This window comes from Uloborus diversus, chromosome 6 (genome assembly GCF_026930045.1).
Source record: "Uloborus diversus isolate 005 chromosome 6, Udiv.v.3.1, whole genome shotgun sequence".
Lineage (NCBI taxonomy): Eukaryota > Metazoa > Arthropoda > Arachnida > Araneae > Uloboridae > Uloborus > Uloborus diversus.
This window is the reverse complement of record NC_072736.1, coordinates 3,323,690-3,340,448: the sequence shown is the minus strand read 5'-3', so window position 1 is coordinate 3,340,448 and position 16,759 is coordinate 3,323,690. Positions and strand designations below refer to the sequence as shown.

The window sequence follows — 16,759 nt, the reverse complement described above, 5'->3', positions numbered from 1 at the left end:
GTGTGAAATCGAAAAGGTCGTTAATAAATAATTCGATTTCGAGGTGCATGGACGCTACCATCCAAGGGGAGGAACATGCTAGCGGAGGCTCGTGGACTAGAGGACATGGACGCGCCACCACCTAAGGAGGAGGGACATGCTCGCGGAGGCCCGAGGACCAGAGGACATGGGCGCCACCCTTGAAGAAGATGGACACGCTCATGGAGGACCGTGCACCAGAGAAGTTTGCATCATAAGTATAAAAAAATGCAATCAAAGAAAATCAATTATTGTCAAGTAAAAACAATAAACAACCGCGATTGCTCAAAAACATATTTATATAAACTTTTTTATTTTACTTTTTTTTTTAATTCAGCAATTGTGAATTACTTATTGTTCTCACTTGACCGTTTTGGGCGTCCGTTCGTCCTTTGATTTTATTTTTGCCACCACCGGTGGATTTTTGGAGGGACTCCACCTCGTCCACCCCCTCCCCAGTCCCCATACTGCTACTACAGCGGACACCGTCTCCAGGTTGCATCCATAGCCTACACACACGCAGAGGCCTACACGCACACACACGCCTGAACATACACACGCGCCTGCACACACACACACGCCTGCACACACACACACGCCTGCACACACACTCACACACCTACATATACACGCCTGCACACACACACACGCCTGCACACACACACACACGCCTGCATACACACTCACACACCTACATATACACGCCTGCACACAACAACATGCCTGCAGATAGACTTACACGCACACGCCTACATACACACACAAACTCGTGATTGCGAAAGACATAGTCAAAATTAAAATTAATTTTTATTTATTAATTGATTTTCCAATTTTTAAAAAATTATGTGAATAATTATTTATTTATTTAATTTATCTTAAAGCGACTTCTAAGACGTATTTCTATTTAATTATTCAGTTCAAAAGTTGCATTTTTCTGATCACAATATTTCTGCAGTTTTGTATTTGCCCTCTGCTTAAAATGCAGTTATTTTTACTTTCTTTCTTATTCAGTAAAAGTACTTACTTTCTTTCTTATTTAGTATCATTAAAAACATGCTTAAAAATATTTTTAAAGTATTAAAAAGTTTTTGTTTTTAAATTATTGCAACTTTTTTTTTAAAGTCGACGGGGGGGGGGGGGACTTCTTGCCAATTCAGGTAAACAAGCGATGGAATAATTTTAATCGTGATGTATTTTGCAGTTCTTTAAGATATTTTGTAATTTTTGAATATGTTTAATTAATCCAATTTAGTTTTTATAAGTCAAGGATGAAGAATGCCCCCAAAAATAATATAAACACCTAAATATAATAGAAAACAAAGTGATATATGTTTAAATTTATTATAAATAACTAGTAAAAAAGTTAATATAAATAAAATGTTTATTTATATTAACTTTTGTCCCCCCCCCCCCTTGCCGGCACCCATGTGCACTTCTCTTATTTCCTGCGGAAATAATAGGCGTCACATCATTGTCGTACCAGTAAAATTACAAAAGTATAAGAAAAAAGAAATGAATGAGTTAAAAAAAAACAAAAACAGCGAGACTAAAACAACGTAAATCCGCTTATTTCAGACCGGCTGAAGAAAACGTAGCTCCACCCATTCCGATGACATCATAAGGCAACGTAGCTGTGACGTCAGTGGTAGACCGTTGCAGATTTATCCGAACGTCGATTGGCGAGTGATGTGGCGCATCTCAAAAAAAATTAAACTGTCCATGAACGAGACCTTCTCAAAAACGAAAGAAGGTCGGGGGGGGGGGGGGGGAGAATCATCGAATGCCCATGTCTTCTTCCTTATTGCCCCCTGGAAATATTATACTGATTTGGATTAAGCGTAAATCCAGGGCCCCGTAGCCCCCTCCCCCTATCCTTCAATAACCAACGATAACCTAAAACCTACTGTGTTTTGGGGACTTTAACTTTGAGAAAATGTATAGGAAGAAAACCCTAACGCATAACTGTGCTCAAATATTACTTTATAACCTTCTTACCGGTTTAAGTGCTCAGATTTTATTTAATGACATCCCTGTGACTCCCTCAAAAACCAAGTAGCTGCATGGATTGTGTCTGATAGCCCCTGAACATGAAGCCTTTAATGCAGCAAATCTTTATTCGATATTGCTTTTAAATCAGTCGCTGGAATGTTCTACCTAATTTAATTAATATTACTATAACTACATTAAATTTTAAATAAGAAGAATTTTCTTCTACTTAGGTTGCGTTCGACGAACCTCACCGGTCTACCGGTAAGTAACCAGTTACTAACCGCGGCGTTCTATGATCAACCGGTTACCACAGCGGTTACCATTCTAAGCAATTGATTGGAGCACGTGATCATTAGCTGTCACGTGATTAACTAACCGGTCGCTCCCGGTCGTGCTCGTCGAACGCACTCTTATAAAGAGCATTCACTGACGGTTCTGGAGTCCCTACTGGTTCCACTGTCAAACCATCCCTTTCCTCCACCTCTTTTCTCTCTCCTCAAAGGGCAACCGCCGTCACAGCAGCTCGAACGAAAAGAAAGGCAAGCTGCTGATTTCTGTAGTAAACTGAAAAGCAATGTTCGCTCTGTAGCGCATGACAAACGAATGGTGTGTACAGTATGGCTGGAGCTAAGTTTCAGTACGATGAGAGTGGAAGTACATTCTTTTACTTTTTACTGTCTTTTGAAGCTTTAGTTGTCATTCCTTGCACCTATTATTTTTGGCCCAGAGCATCCGGAAAACGTAAGTCAAACTAGTCATCCCGAAGCCGTGAATGTGCAACGTGTAATATGCAATAATTATGTATACGTGTGATTATACTCATTTAATTTACTTCAGGGTTGTTTTTGTTAGTGACGTTGAAAATTAAGCTTCTAAATTTTCATCTGACATTAAAATTTGCTTTCTTGAAAGTCTTTTCTGCCATCACCGATAATCTTCCTTGTCCGCAGTCCATAATTTGTTTTTGTTTACATAAACAATGTTAAAGAGATTCTTTTGTAGATTCGTCTTGCTTTCTTTTGTTTGCTGACAATTCTTTCGAGCACGAATTTATCTTCTTTTTTCCTTGCTTTATGGTATCATTAAGTGTTTATAATGATTTTATTGCAAAATGTAAAGTCATTTGCGAATTTAAAATTTCGCTTCACACGAAAGTTTCAAAAAGAGAAAGTATTTTTTATGTGCTAAAAATGCATTGTTTTCACTAAATACTACATGTAACACAAAATTTATGGTCATTTGATGTATGTGAAGGAATTATTCAATATGAATATATGCTGCTCTGTTGGTTTGTAGAAGTTCAGTTTTATCCGTGTTTTTTTTTTTTTTCCCACTAGGATAGAGAGTTCGAATTTTCTTTTAATACTTTGAATGGAATATGTTAGCCTTTTAAATGTTGTATGTTTAAATTTTTCTTTACTTTCAGAATTCAAAATTTCTTTTCATTCTTTGGACGGAATATGTTAGCGTTTTCAATGTTGCATGTTCTAGACCAGCGCTCCGCAACCCGTCAATTGCTGACGGGTTGCGGGGCAATTTCGAGCCTATTTTCAGTTGATCGCAACAATATTTTCCCCTTGGTTTCTATCGGAGTGTCATTTTTTGAAACAAAATTAGGTTTAATGTCCAAATTATTTGAAAATTTTCCAATTTTTATGTTTAGCGGAACTTTTTATGGTCAATATTTTATCAATTTTAAAACAAGCAATATGCTTCTGGGTGAATATATTTCTATGCGAGTTAACAGTGTATCATTATTTTATCAAATTAAAGCAACTATTTAATAAGTAGTAAAGTCTATTTTGATAAGATTTTGCCTACAATTTGAAGTCGGCATAACTTCAACTTAACCGCGAATACAACAAAACAGTTTAACACACCCCACCCAAGTCGATCTTTGTATTTTCCAAACTTGGAAAGTAGATCTTCAGTCAATTTTGGTTGCCGACCGCTGTTCTAGACTTTGTGTGTGTACGTGTTTGAATTTATTAACTATACTGCCATGGGAAGGTAAAGGGCAGTTGGCAGTAATTACAAATTTTTTTTTTTTCAGTCATTTGTTGTAATTTAGCTTTATTGTGCATGCTTGCTTATTTAGTTTCCATTGAAAATAAAGAACAAAGAAAACCCCAAATTCAACATTTCCCTTTTGTTAGTATAGAAAGCAAAAGCATTACTTAAAGTATCTCAGAACCTCGTTTCTGCAAATACTGGGCTTTATCTTACTGGCAGTATAGATCTTTAGTCAACTCATTTGGATTAAAGGGTGTTTTCATCAAAGTATGTACTCTATATAAATTATTTTAAAACCACAACAGAATGTGTTCACATTGATATCTAAAGAGTGATGAAAGTTTTTTTGGTATTATTTTAGCTGTTTGTTAATACTTTATTGCTTGCCATTAATTCTTCTGTCAAAAAGAAACATCATACAGATCACCGTTTATCCACCAAATCATCAATGCATTTCTCTCAAATGATATTTTTAATAATGGACAGTTTTAGATCACTATATTTTAGTTTTTAAGTATTTTTAAAATTAAGAACTGCCAATCCAGGATTTTTTTCCCCTCACTACCTATTTTTATGAAAGTTATTTTATTTTATTTTTTATCAGCATTGTTTTTGTGATTTTTTTCAAGGCACAATTCTAATTTTTGCAAAAGACAACTAAATTTAGTTTGAAATGTGCAGTCGTTCAAATACCATTGTATTTCAGCTTTGTATTGTGTACAATTCAGGAAATCATCAGAGAAAAGGCCCCAAAACAGATGCTCAAAGATTGAGATAAAATTGCTTAAATGTATTCACTGCGAAAAAATAAGTTAAAATACTGCAAAATTAGTATTTTATTTTAAAATTTTGTTTTAACAGATAAAAACATTTTCTTTTTTAAAATGCCAATTTTTGGAGACTTTCGTTTTTTAAATTTTTTTTGACTGTCGATTTTCAAAATTAGTTTTGGAAGCTGCTTATTTTATTACTTGATTTTTTGTGAATGTATTGATTTAAAAATCTAATTTTTGAAAAGTACCGAAAAACACAAAATACTGAAAGAGTAAAGCAAAAGTTAGGTACCTATGTTATTAATGACACAAGACTAAACTGTACTATGTTAACTTTATATTACATTTTCTGATTGTGTGAGTTATTGATAAAATGTTGTTTGTAGTACTCTAGTAACATCGTTGAAAAATACCATAGTTTTTTTTTTGCAAATGTACATGCTTCTATTCATAGGGTGCTGGTTTCTGCAGTCACGTGATGCCCATTTTTAAATACCCGGGATTAGATGTCTTGGTGTTGCTCTGAGGCAATAATATTTATTTATTTACTAGCAAAAATACCCGGCGTTGCCTGGGTCAGTAATAAATATGAGAAAAAATCGTTATTTGCTTTTGTTTTCTGTTTTAAGTGAAAGAATTTAAAACACATCTTTTTGACGTGATTAAAAATCGAGTTTTTTCCTTACCCATAAAACTAAAATAGCCATAAGGTATAAAGAACAAAATAGTATTGATTTAGAAACGAAAGCACTATATTTAAGCATACACAAATTTCCAAAACATGAAATTAATCTTCTCATGTTTAAAAAGATTAATCTGTTGATACTTTTTTTTTTAACATGGAGTCTAAAACCTTCTCTGCATGGCTATTGAAGTACGAAGTTTTTTAAAAAAAATGTAGCCGCGCTCATAATCCCCTTGTACTTGCTTTAGTTATTTTGGGAAATTTCAATCATTGTGGGCTCTTGGTGCGATTTTACCGAATTTGCGAAAGTCGTTTTGGGGTACCTTCGAAGATGCTCCCCCCTTCTTTTTTACTTTGTAAAACGATATGATATTAACTTTCATTACAGAGATATCGTCACCAGATGCTGAGATACTTTCGGTCACCATAAAATGGCGGGTAAACAGTTTCATCCGAAATGTTTCCAAAATAAGTAGTAAAATCTGGTGATTGTTTTGAAATTGTGCAAAAAGGAAAATTAATGGAAGTTTTTGTGCTGTTTATGGATTTGCCTAATTTAGTTGCTGGATTATTTAACACAGTAAAAAAAGTCTTTTGAAAATTCTTTGATTGGTGATATTTTGTTTACATGGTGAAAGCGGAGAAACATTATGACGTAGTCTTCGGCTTCAAAAACAGCGACGTTGAAAAAACTGCCAAATGCATCAGCTACGGAAATCTTTCTGCAAAAATTTTGGCGATCTGCTGGTTGATTGGATAATGAGTAAGTGTTCAATCAGCATAAATATTAATAAAAACCATTAATTACATTAAAGTTCCGTTTAAGTGGAAAATGATCAGCCAATTCATGTATTATTTGCCAATCTTGTGCAAAAATCTTACTTCAAGATTTTGACTTGAGAAAAGCCTTGAACAGTCACGAAAAGCAAAGATAGTCAACAATACAACAACTGTCGCTATCGACAGGGAGTTGAGATGATACACTAAATACTGTATTAAGTTGAGGAAAGCCTTCGAACATGGAAGTAAAAAGCTCATAACTCGTTTTTTATTCTACTTAGAAATTTTGAACAGGTGCCATCTTCAGCAGAAAAATCAGAGCTTTCGATGGACATATAATGTAAATATGTGCAAGTATATTTTCATCCCAATATTAGAGAATTTATACAAAAATTGTGTTTTATTGCCCCCCTAAGGGGGTTTTGCCCCCCATAACGGGACGAAAACTACCCTATGTGTTATTCTGATGCATAAGCTATATTATTGTAAAGTTTCATCAAAATCCGTTCAGTAGTTTTTGCGTGAAAGAGTAACAAACATCCATACATACATCCATACATCCAAACAGACAAACTTTCGCATATATAATAGTAGTAAGATTATATGATCTAGTGCTTCTTTTGTTACATGGTTGTTATATGCCATTTGTGACACACTGAATTTGCCAATGTTTGTATTGTTAATTTAAGTTACAATTAACAATACAATTGTAACTAACAATTGAATTGTACTAATTGTTGTGGTTAATGAAATTAAATGGTTTTATCTAAGTTAAAAAAAATAATAATAATTAATATTACTAAAATAATTTATGCAATATCTTTATTAATGCATTAAGTCCAGGATCCGATTACATCAAGAGGCCCTAGACCATACACTTTTTCGGGGCCCCTGTGTAGTCAATATTCAAAATTTTAGCCATTGGTTAAAACAATCTTGGCCATTTGAGGGCCCCTAAAAAGTGGGAGCCCTAGGCCACGGCCTAGTTGGTCTATTCATAAATCAGGCCCTGACTAAGTCATTAAAGTTTTGAGTGAAACTCTGGTCCTGGGTAAGTTTATAATCATTTTTCATTTTGTTGCTAAAAGTTTATATTCATGACTTTCATATGTAAAAATATTTTCTGCAGCGGAGCAGAAACGTGACAAAACCCTCTGTCATTGTGAAAACTGCAGCATAAAAAACAGTCGTTTACGTTCCCGGGAGCCATGGAGGAAAGCCAAGCAACGTTTCATGTGAGCATTTTTTTAATATTTTCCCTGGTTTTTGTGACAAGACTTTCTTTCTAAATCATACTCTTTCAGAAAATAATTACTTTTTAAATGAATGTACTTTTTTTTTTAATTTTTAAGCGTGGAAAAGCAAAATCAGGTCTTATAAAGTCATAAGGGGAAAAAAAATCTCATGTTCCTTTTTTTACTTCCTGAAGATATACATTCTATAAATTATTTTATTTGTAAATAGGAAAGTTCTATAATGTTTTTACATGACTAGTTGATGTGCATTGGATTGCATGTTATTATTTTGTGAATTGTAACAGGGCTGGAGAGAGGACAATTCCTGTTCATTAACTTTAGTGGTTCGCTAGCTCTTTTTTCCGTATAGTTACTTATTTCTATTTATTTTCCACTGCTTAACATCTTGAAAAAAGAATTTAGAATTACTTCAATAATAAATGGGCATTTTTTGAATTTTGTGCATGTCAACTTGGTGTTAATAACTATTTTTCTTAATAATGATTGAACTTAAATTTTTTATTGCACTGCCTACAGCAGTGGTGCTGCCCAACCTGCGGGTCAGACGTGGCCCTCAAAGCTGATCCATGTGGCCCTTTTCTGTGGTCAATATTTATGAATTGCAAACTATGCTCTGCAAGCGTCCAGCACAATAGATAATCTTTATTCATTATTATGAATTAATGCTGATGAAGTCAAATAGTTAGAAATTGGTTTTTTAAAATGCAGATTGAAGCTTCATATTATTAAAATAAGCACATAAGTAATGATAAAAACAGTTCTTGGTTTGTAATTTTCTTTCCTTTTCTATGTTTTCCCATGTTATGTATAGAAAAGATTTAAATATGTTTTGGCCCACAATGATTCATTTTAGAATCAGATGTGGCCCTCGGGTAAAATAAGGTTAAGCATACAACATTAAGAGTTTTCTTTCTTTCAGAAAATTTCTACTACTGATTGGTTGGACTGCTTTCTTTCTGACAGCTTACAAAGTGGCTCATTTACAACATGATTATGTAGCTTACGACCCATTTGAAATTTTACAAATAGACCCGGTACTGTTTTCTGGTTTTCATTTTCAAAGTTTATTTTTTCTCTTGACTGTTAATTTTTAAAATGTTTTTCATACAGTTTGTGACATTAAAAATTATATTAGAATTAATCTGCAGCTGATTATTTTTTCCAATTTATTAGTAATCTGCCAATTTACTTATTGGTGCATCCCTATTGTAAACATAGACTAATGTAAGCATTTCTTTAACCATAATTTACTTTTTGCCTTAAAATGTTTTATTATTTTTTTTATGGACATTCAGTTTATTGGTAGGTAAAACTCTGCAAATACATAACTGTCTAAAAATACTTGCATTGCCAGCCATTAAAAAAAATGGTTTATTATTATTAGTATTTGTTTTATTTTTAAATATTTTTAGCCTTTAAGAATACATAAATTTATATAAATATTATAAGCAACCTAATACCAGCCTCTTATGTGCGTCATGATAACAGATGAATTTCTTTCTGCAGGCCTCATCCATGGCTGAAATCAAAAAAGCTTACAGGCGTTTAAGTTTAATATATCACCCTGACAAAGAAACAGGAGATGAAAAACAATTTATGATGATAGCAAAAGCTTATGCTGCGTAAGTGATAAGAAATAATTATTATTAATACCTTCTCTAAATGTGTTGCTGTAAAAATTTTGCCGTAATTAATTTTATGTCTTTATACAAACAAAATCAATCAAGTAAAGTAAAAGTTGTTTTTTCCCCTAAAACAGTTGATTTGTATCTTTTAGCTTAACTGATGAAGAAGCAAGAAAGAATTTTGAAGTGTACGGCAATCCTGATGGACCTGGAGGTAAGTTTGTGCCATATCATAATTTTTTTCCCTGTTCCTATTTCCAGGGGTAGAAGTAGTCTTATGTATCCTATATTTCCTATGTTTTCAAAAAAAAACATCAAAAGTGTCCTGTATTTCCTATATTTTTGCCAATTGTCCTATATTTCCTATATTTATATAGTTTGTTATATAGGAATATTATAAGATTTATAGAAAATGACTTTTGAAAAGCCTTTAGGTTACTCTACTTGATTTGCACTTTATCTCACAAGTTGACAAAAGATAATTAAAGCTGCTTAAAAACAAGATACATAAGTATTTTTTTTTTTTTTTTTTTTGAAATGTCTGCCTTCACCCGTCTGCTTAAATTTTGTTGTAAGTGTAGAGTATTTTTGACAAAATTTAAAGATTATTTTAAGAGAAGGCTTCAGTTATCCATATTTTTATGACAAGCTCTCCCAACTTTTGATAAAACACTTTGTTAATGAATCTTCACTAACAACAAAATGTGGTAAAGATTCAGCTATTATTAATACAAAAAAAAGATCTATTTAAAATATTTAAATGTAGGTAATTATGCAAAAAAAAAAGAGAGAGAGAGAGAATAAGAAGAGAGTATTAAATGTAAATAGATTTCAGATTGTTTAAATTTGTTTTAAATTATTTTTTGTATATAAGTAAGTTTCTTTTCTTATTATATTATTCTTTCAGGAACAGGAAATTCATTCTAAGTATCATTTTTATTCGGGTTTTTAAACTGTATGCAGTATGATTCATTTAAATCATTGATAATAATTGGTGCAAAAATAATTAGAAGAAATAAACTATGTATTGTTTATTTTTTCACATCAAAATCATTCATAAAACATGTCCTATATTTGTCCTATATTTTTTCGTTGAAAATGTCATATATATTACAAGTCGACCACTTCTACCCCTGTATTTCATTTTAACTTATTTCATCGAAACATCTTTTGCTGAATTTTTGAGTAAACTCTTCAAAGTTAAACTGAAGTAAGTACAGGAAGTGATAAAAGTTAGAGGAAATGATTCAGTGAAGCAAGTTTTTTTTTTTTTTTGTTTTTTTATTGCAAAGGCACTTGACCAAATACATTCATTTGTCCCCTTGTATCATACAGTGACACAAAAATCCTTCTGCATTTCCAATAACAAGCATAGATGTCTCTCCCAAAGAGCATCTCCAATTCGTCAAGTTATTACCATTCATATTGGTAGTTTCACTGTGATTTCCAGTGGAATTTGATGAAAATAATTGTTCATTGCTTCATTCTAGTCATTCTTTCACAGATATGTCTATATCAGGGTTGGGTTTTAGACTGTCCAAAACTGGTTTAGGACAGGACAGATGGTTTATACTGTCTAAAACTGTCCAAAACTATGCTAAAGCTGAAGCAGTGTAATCTAATCAATTTGTTTTTAGTGCAATATTCGTAATACATAAATATAGATATTAATGAGGTTGAATAAATGAGTATTTGAAAATATTTTTCTCCAAAATGTTCATTTAAAAAATATTTTACTTAAAAAAAATGGCAATAACTATTACTTAAAAATTTCCTTATGTAACAGTTGGTAGAGTTATGAAAGAAAATTCACAACATTACCAAGACAACTAATTTCAGGTTCATTTATAACTCAAAGGAACGTTATTAAATGCATAATATTGAGGGGGGGGGGGAGCTTAGTTTTTAAATGGATTTTGCAAATAAGTTTTACATAATGTTTTAACAAAAATTATTTTTTAAATCATAGATTAAAGAACAAATTAATGATTAAACATTTAATTATAAAACTTGTGCTATGCTTTTTTTTATTTCATATTTTTAATATAATACATTCTTTAACTACAAAAATTTGTAATTTATTGCATTTAAGTCAATTATTGCACTATATTTTAAATACTTTCTTTTGCACTCATGCATAAATGTCAAAAAAATTGATTAATGGGAAAAAAAACTCCTGCATACAAATTGAAATTTTTAATGCAGAATTTAATTTCTACGTTTCTCAGCTGCATAAATAAGTTATATATATATATATATATATATATATATATATATATATATATATATATAATAACGACTCTGTTTAACGACTTTCAAGGTACCACAAAAAATCGTCCTTAAGTAGAAAACGTCCTTAAATAGAATGCATTTAACACTATAGTGGACCATTTGGGACCCTGAAAAGCCGTCGTTAAATAGAGAAAGTCGTTAAATAGAGAGTCGTTAAACAGTGATCCTACTGTATATATAACTTATTTATGCAGCTGAATAAATATATTAAATAGTCAAAAAAATAATTTTGACATATGGTGTTCTGTTTTTGATATTTAGTCACAAAATAGTTTTGGACCCTTTTGGGCACAAGGGTTTTGAACAGGATGGTAAAAACCTGGTCAATCCCTTTTCATTTGCATAAACATAGGGAAATTTGGTTACTAATATCAAAAAAATAAAATAAACTCATGCATACAAATTGAAATTGTAACCAAGAATTCAACTTCTATTTAACTAGATTAAAATCAGCTGCACTAATAAGTTGAATGTTCTTATTGAATAAATGTTCAATATAAAGCATTACTTTGATACATTTTATTCTGTTTTTAATGTTTTCTCACAGAATACAATTTTTTAAAAATATAGTTTTGGACTGTTTTGGACACAAGGGTGTTGGATAGGACGGTAAAAACCAGGGTTTTACTTTGGTTTTTACCTTAGTGTCCAAAACCTTGCCAACCCTGGTCTATATACATAAATGGCTACTTCTGTATGTAAGGATGTCTGGCGTAATCTTTTAAACTACTGGACCGATTTTAACCATTTTTTCACCATTGATAGCTACATTCTCAGGGCACTAGAAATAAGCGGTTGTGGGTCACATTTTGCGACCAACAATTTTGATTTGACACCCAGATTTCCAACTTTTGACTTCAAAAGATTGACTCCTTTGGATCACATTGAAGCTTTTCTTTCCTGTCTCATCATGACTAAGACATGTAATTGACCCAAAGCATAATTAAATGTGAAATGCAATCAATTTGTCTTTAAAATATCACTTTATTTTGTATATTTTGCATATCGTTTTAAATATGCTATTAGTACTATGTAGTATTTCAATTTATTATTATTATTTTTTTCATATTCAGATACATTTATATGATTCATTAAAAATGGCACTTGGTTTGTTCATTTTGACTCCTTGAAAAAACAAAGTAGCATTATGCGGTCTAGATTTAAATTCTTATTTAACACTGGTATAAGCATCTATTAAGCATTCATATTGAATTCGGTAAGAGCTTTTTTACGTAGGCCAAAAATTCACCTTACATAAAATGCTTCAATGCAATCCTGTCCTTTGACCAAAATTTTGATTGGAAAAATTAACACTTGTAAAAAAAAAAAAAAAAAAATGCTTAAAAATAATTTTAAATCCTTAATTGTTGCATGTTATTTTATTAGTTTGTTTTGTAATGGGTTGATTACCCCCAACTAGATCTATGATTTGGTTTGGAATAATTTATTATCCTTTGATTGTATTTCATTATGAACTCATTTGGAAGTTTAACTAATGCTTTACTTCTTATAACATTTTGTTCATAGCAACATCATTTGGAATTGCGCTGCCTTCTTGGATTGTGGAGAAAGAAAACTCTGTTTGGGTAAATAAATTTACCTTTTTTCACTAGTAGAAAGAGCATTTCTTTTGCAATGCATGCCTTGAATCAAAAGGAGTTTGTCTACTAGTATAAATTCTTACATTCATTGTTTTTATGAATGTCTAAAGATATAAGTAAAGTATATTAGAAAACGTTAATAAACTTTTCCCTAGGTCAAGGCTGTGTGCCAGATAATTATTTCCAAATCTTTCTGTCCTTTTGTCCTCTCAAAATGTTCTTTGTGATATTTGATATTTTCTTAAATTTGATTACTGAAATAGTTTGTAATATTGTTAGTAATCAACTAGAGTTGTCTCTTAAAACTATATTTTATCCATTTAAAATAAATTGCTTAAAAAAAATACCCAGAAATGGTTTGTACTAACATATGAGTAAAATTGAAAAACGACTTAAATAAAACACAAAGTGTCAAGGAAATGCTGTAAAGTTATTTCATGGCTCCTATGAAGTTCCTAGTTGTGAGGTGTACACTCATGGCTTTCTTCCTTAATGTAGAGCATTTTAACAACCAGGGCCAGATTTGGAAGTGTGGAGGCCCCTCATATTTTTAAAAATATCCGATACTTTGATATAAATCCGAATATTTTGATATATATGTATATATCCGATATTTTCGATTTAAAAAATTTCCATTCAAGTCATTTCGTCAAATAATTTTTAAATTTTTGAGCTCAAGAAGCGAGAAGTTGTAAGGATGACCTGTAAAGTTAACCATTTTTCGGATTCTTTTTTACTTACTTTATTTCTCTTTTACTCATAGGTACAAATTACAAATTAAATGAATAATAAATTTGATAGTAAAATAATATTATTTTTGTGCAAGCATTTTTTGCAGAAATACTACAGAAAAAAATGTCTGGGAGAAAAAATTTGCTGACCCGTGAAAGTTAGGATATTTTGTAAAAATTTTATTGTGGGGGGCCCCTTTATTGTGGAGGCCCCAGGGCAGTAGCCCCCCCCCCCCCCCTCCGCCCTGCCCTCCCCTAAATCCGGCCCTGTTAAGAACTGATAGAGGGGTACTGTTGCAGCCTTGGAATAACGTTGCAGCATTTTCTTGACAATTTGAGCTTTATTCATTTATTAGATTTTATTCCATTTTACTCAGATCACTTTAAATTTAGTGCAACTTTAGATTTCATATTTCAGTATATTAAGGCCAAATTTACTGTGAGAGTTAGCAGGGACAGTAACCTGTTGATGTTACAAATGACTGTCAAAACATCTGAAAAGTGAGGTTTAAGGCTGCTTATAATAAAACATACAATTGTAATATAAATCTAAGAGTAAAAAAATTCTTTTGGTCAGAAGAAAACAGCTATTTCAAACTGCGGCTGTTTAAAAAACAATAGTTAACAGTTGATGAATTTATTAAATCAAATGGAATAAAATTGCACTTCCTTACTTTGGTGCCTTTGAGATAGTTTGCTATGCTATCAAACATTTCATTAGCTTTAGTCCCCCCCCCCCCATCAGCTCGGGTAATAGCATGCTGTGATAGTTGCATTGAGTTGAGACTTGGGTTTAGTAATTCACTAAATTGGATAATATAGTAGTGGCTGTTAGAAATAGTGGGATGTAAATTGGAAGTTTGGGGCGAAAAGAGTGTGCAGTTTAGATCACTCATTAACTTTTATGAAAAAGTTTTTCCTTCAGTCCAATCTGAATAACAGCTCTTAGGATTATTACCAACATCTGTTTGCGGTAAAACAAAGACTTTTCTCATATCGTTTGCACAAAATCTCCCAAAATTTTCATTTTTGTTATTTACAATGCTTAAAATCATGCTTTGCAAAAAATATATTTAAAAATTAAATATGCTTTTTGCATAAAATTGCTTGATTTATTTCTTTTAGGTTCTTGGATTGTATGCCCTTGTTTTTATGGTGGCTTTGCCAGTTGCAGTGGTAAGTTTTTTATTCTTTGGGAAAAAATTCAAAGTTTTGAAATAAAAAAAATTCTAAACTTTAAAATGCATAGTTTTTATGACCATGTTTTTTTTTCTTTATTGGGCATTTCAGGGTATTTGCAACATGTATGTCTTATGCAGAACTTGTTAAAATGTAAAAAAAATATTGAATACTAGCTGACCCAGCCACGCGTTGCTGTGGCAAAGAAATTGGATTAAAATAAACTTTTACTCATTATTTTGATAGAATCAAATAAATTTTTAATAGAGCTTAAAATAGTATAGCCCATTTTAAAACATAAGAGATTGATAATGGACGTGATTCAATGTAAAAACGATTCATAAATGTTCCTGGAAAATTATGAGCAGCTGATGTAGCCAATTTCTGCCAGTAACATGTCATGACAAAACCGGGAAAGTTTTCCGATAAAAGTTAATAACCTTCCTGAAATTATCTCGGAAGCCTTTTGAAAAATTCGAAGATCTTCCCGTTCGAAGCTAGTCGTGTTTCTGGAACTTTAGTGTAAACTTAGGAAGGGATAAAAAAAAAAGCTTAGCACCTTTTTAATTTATTAAGGAACTTCTATAAGCAGTAATGCAAACATAGCTAAAGCTTAGCCAGAACTGCAAGCAAGTATCGAAATTTTTACTCAGTAATGGTTCGGATTTTTTTTTTTTTACAATGCAGGCTGAAGAAAGTACTTATTGAATTCAGTAAGTACTAACTAAATTTTCTATGGAAAAAGCACTATACTTAAGCTTAGTAAATTTTGTAAGTATGACTTCGGCAAAAAAAAGGCAAAAATAACTTGAAAGTGATAGTAAATATCGAATTTGATTGTAAAATAACCGAATGTAGAAACTAAGAGTAAACCACCATACACTTTTAGATTCTACACTACATTTTATTCACCTCAGCTTTCTCTATAGTTTGTAATCAATAACTTCTTTACAAAATACACTAACTAAATTAAAAACATTTAAAAATTAAATTTTTTCAATGAAGTAGATAACATTGACTTCGAACTATTGTTTCTATTATTTGAAAACTGAAAACTTTCTAAGCACTAAGTTGTGCACAATGTTCTTGCTTAACCAGTCTTTTGATAATTCGAAAAGTATGATAACTTTCCACTTGTGAGAAAGGCGATGTATGGTTGCCCATGAGAGAAATATTTATGTTTCAAGTCCAAACAGAAAGAAGACATTGTTTGTTCTTGAGATCTATTTATGGTCTTTCCAAAAGCTAAACGAATCAAAAATTGAAGCCTTTCAAATGTGTTTGAAAATTATGACGCTATTAATGGATTACGTGGCAACACAAATATTTCTCCTTTAAACTTTCCCGTCAAAGTTGTTGACTTTTGATGAAGAAACGTGTACCGTTGCGTAGTTTAGGTGGGTTTAAATCGCGAAAAAGAATAAATTGTTGAGCCAATTTTCAACCGGAAATCGTGTAGTCGCATTCCTGGTGTATCCAGGAAATTTAAAAATTCAGTTGGAATGTTTACTGCTTTGTTTTCATCGACAACTGTATAGGGTTGTTCAGCATCAATGGGGAGCTTTTTTTTCCAGCCGTCAGTAATGGCTCATTCTTCGCAATAATTGTAGCTAAGACAGCGTCATTGCTCTGTTGTTATACGTTACAAATCAGTGTTAACTAAGTCGGTGGTCCAACTACCAAGTGACGGCATATCATAATAACTAAGTGGCAAATTTGAAATTGAAACGTAAAAACCTTCAGTTAAAACTAAAGCTTCATATTCATCTCTGGTGTAAAATCTGGATTTGGACATTTGTGTGTTTGTTAAACTTTAT

General features: G+C 31.9%; 1 protein-coding gene across 1 annotated transcript in view; it reads left to right on the top strand.

Annotated features, from left to right (window-relative positions):
- Nucleotides 1-2,521: 2,521 nt before the first annotated feature.
- The window catches only part of LOC129223825 (translocation protein SEC63 homolog), a 43,726-nt gene continuing 29,488 nt past the window's right edge, over nucleotides 2,522-16,759 (top strand). Inside the window, exons 1-7 of the mRNA XM_054858185.1 lie at nucleotides 2,522-2,748; nucleotides 7,388-7,493; nucleotides 8,434-8,548; nucleotides 9,021-9,136; nucleotides 9,292-9,353; nucleotides 12,959-13,017; nucleotides 14,889-14,939. Of these exons, the coding sequence (XP_054714160.1) occupies nucleotides 2,625-2,748; nucleotides 7,388-7,493; nucleotides 8,434-8,548; nucleotides 9,021-9,136; nucleotides 9,292-9,353; nucleotides 12,959-13,017; nucleotides 14,889-14,939 (633 nt within the window). The 5' untranslated portion in view covers nucleotides 2,522-2,624. The remainder of the gene's footprint in view (nucleotides 2,749-7,387; nucleotides 7,494-8,433; nucleotides 8,549-9,020; nucleotides 9,137-9,291; nucleotides 9,354-12,958; nucleotides 13,018-14,888; nucleotides 14,940-16,759) is intronic.